The 2,109-nt window shown below is 32.1% G+C and overlaps 1 protein-coding gene across 1 annotated transcript in view; it reads left to right on the top strand.

Moving 5' to 3' along the window:
- Positions 1-1,468, top strand: part of LOC124418959 — a 2,096-nt gene extending 628 nt beyond the window's left edge. Inside the window, exon 2 of the mRNA XM_046947000.1 lies at positions 887-1,468. Within this exon, the coding sequence (XP_046802956.1) occupies positions 887-1,468 (582 nt within the window). The remainder of the gene's footprint in view (positions 1-886) is intronic.
- Positions 1,469-2,109: the final 641 nt, after the last annotated feature.

Raw genomic sequence — 2,109 nt, 5'->3', positions numbered from 1 at the left:
GCTTAGATTAGATCCTGCACGTTTGCAGATATTTGTTTCAAATAGAGTAAGCTTTATACAGGAAAATAGTAACATAAATAAATGGAAACATGTCAGCTCAGAAGATAAACCAGCAGATCTTATTTCAAAAGGATTATTGGTTAAAGAAATAGTACAAAACAAATTTTGGTTTAATGGTCCTAAATTCTTATTAAAGAAAGAACCATATATTTCAAGGATGTTAGAAAAGTGTGAGATACCAGAAATAAAAAAGTTTGCAAAGGTTATTATAGTGAGAGAGAGTAATGATATTTTTGGTAAAATAAATCATAGGAATAATTTTAATGTTTTGCAAAATATAGTGGCGTATGTACATAAATTTATTCATGTGATTAGAAAAAGGGATAAAAAGCATTTCATTTATTTCAGGAAACTTGCTTTAAAAACAATTGTAAAGAATATTCAGGAGAAACATTTTTCGGATGATCTTAAATGTTTAAAATCTGATAAAAAAAATTGGCAAAATCGTCGAATTTGATAACATTATACCCGTTTGTGGATAATGACGGGTTAATTAGAATAGGTGGAAGACTGGAAAACAGCAAAACATCCAATTCTTCTTCCTTATAGTAATTATGTTGTAAAATTAATGATAGAAGACTTGCATAGAAAACATCTACATGTAGGACCACAAGGGTTACAAGCAATAGTACGTCAAAGATTTTGGCCACTGAGAGGTCGCCAATTAGTAAAAAATGTGATAAACAATTGTTATAGGTGTTTCAGATTAAATCCTAGACAGTTACATCAGTTATTGGGTAACTTACCATAGGATCGGGTTATTAGAACACGTCCATTTCTGAATGTAGGAATTGATTTTCTTGGACCTATAACAATCCATTATAAGGTCAGAGGAAAGAAAACAGACAAATCGTATATATGCGTATTTGTTTGTTTTGCGACTAAAGCTGTTCATTTGGAAGTCGTATCTGATTTAACTTCCGCTGCATTTATAGGTGCGTTGAAAAGATTTGAAGCTTGTTTGGAAAATGCTACAAATTTTATAGGCGCTGCAAATAGCTTAAATGAAATACATAAACTGTTTTCAGAAAAGGAGCACTGTAAAAATGTTGATGAATTCTGCGCTCAAAAGAATATTGAATGGCTGAATATACCAGCAAGGTCTCCACATGTGGGCGAATTATGGGAAGCTTGCGTAAAATCTGTTAAGAAACACTTCTATAAAGTGACAGAAGGGACTATGATGTACGAGGAACTTTATACTTTAATGACACAAATAGAGTCTGTTCTTAATTCACGTCCGTTGACTCCTTTGTCAAATGATCCTAATGATTTCCAAGTCTTAACCCCTGGACATTTCTTGATAGGAGAGCCATTCAATACTTTCAATGATTCAATAGATAACAAATGTTATAGTGGTTTACGTGAGCATTGGAAAGCCGTGCAATCTAATACTGAAAAGTTTTAGGAACGTTGGTCGTCCGAGTATTTGTCCGAATTACAAAAAAGGTACAAATGGAACAAACCGATGCAAAATATTAAACCAAATACTTTGGTTCTTCTGAAAGAAGACAATATTCGACCAATGAGCTGGAGGCGTGGGAGGGTCATCCGAACTATAACGGGTTCGGATGGATTATGCAGAATGGTGGAAGTAAGGACCAGCAATGGGGAAACGAAAAGATCGATCCACAATGTTTGTCCTTTTCCCACTGATGAAAAAGAAGACGAAATTCTGGAAATACCAACCAGAAATATTTCAAATTCTGCTAAAAATTACAGTATGGACATTTCATCTGTAAATAATAATAATAATATATTAATTATTAAAAACAAAAAATCTAAAAGTAATAATGATGATAATAACAATCATAATTTGAAAAAAAAATTTGTATAAAAATAATAAAATAAAAAATAAGAATATTTTGTATACAGTACTAACATTGTTAGCAATTATTAGTCCAGTTAGGTCTTTAGTTAAAATTAATAACTTTAAGAATGTGGCAGGCATATTCTTCGACAGGGTAGATATGGTTGGGTTAACGAAGACATCATGGAGTATAACAGTGCATATCAACATTAGCGAGTATATAACAGCCATGAATTCCT

Source organism: Lucilia cuprina, chromosome 3, assembly GCF_022045245.1.
Source record: "Lucilia cuprina isolate Lc7/37 chromosome 3, ASM2204524v1, whole genome shotgun sequence".
Lineage (NCBI taxonomy): Eukaryota > Metazoa > Arthropoda > Insecta > Diptera > Calliphoridae > Lucilia > Lucilia cuprina.
The sequence above is the reverse complement of the archived record's forward strand: the minus strand, read 5'-3'. Positions and strand labels throughout refer to the sequence as shown.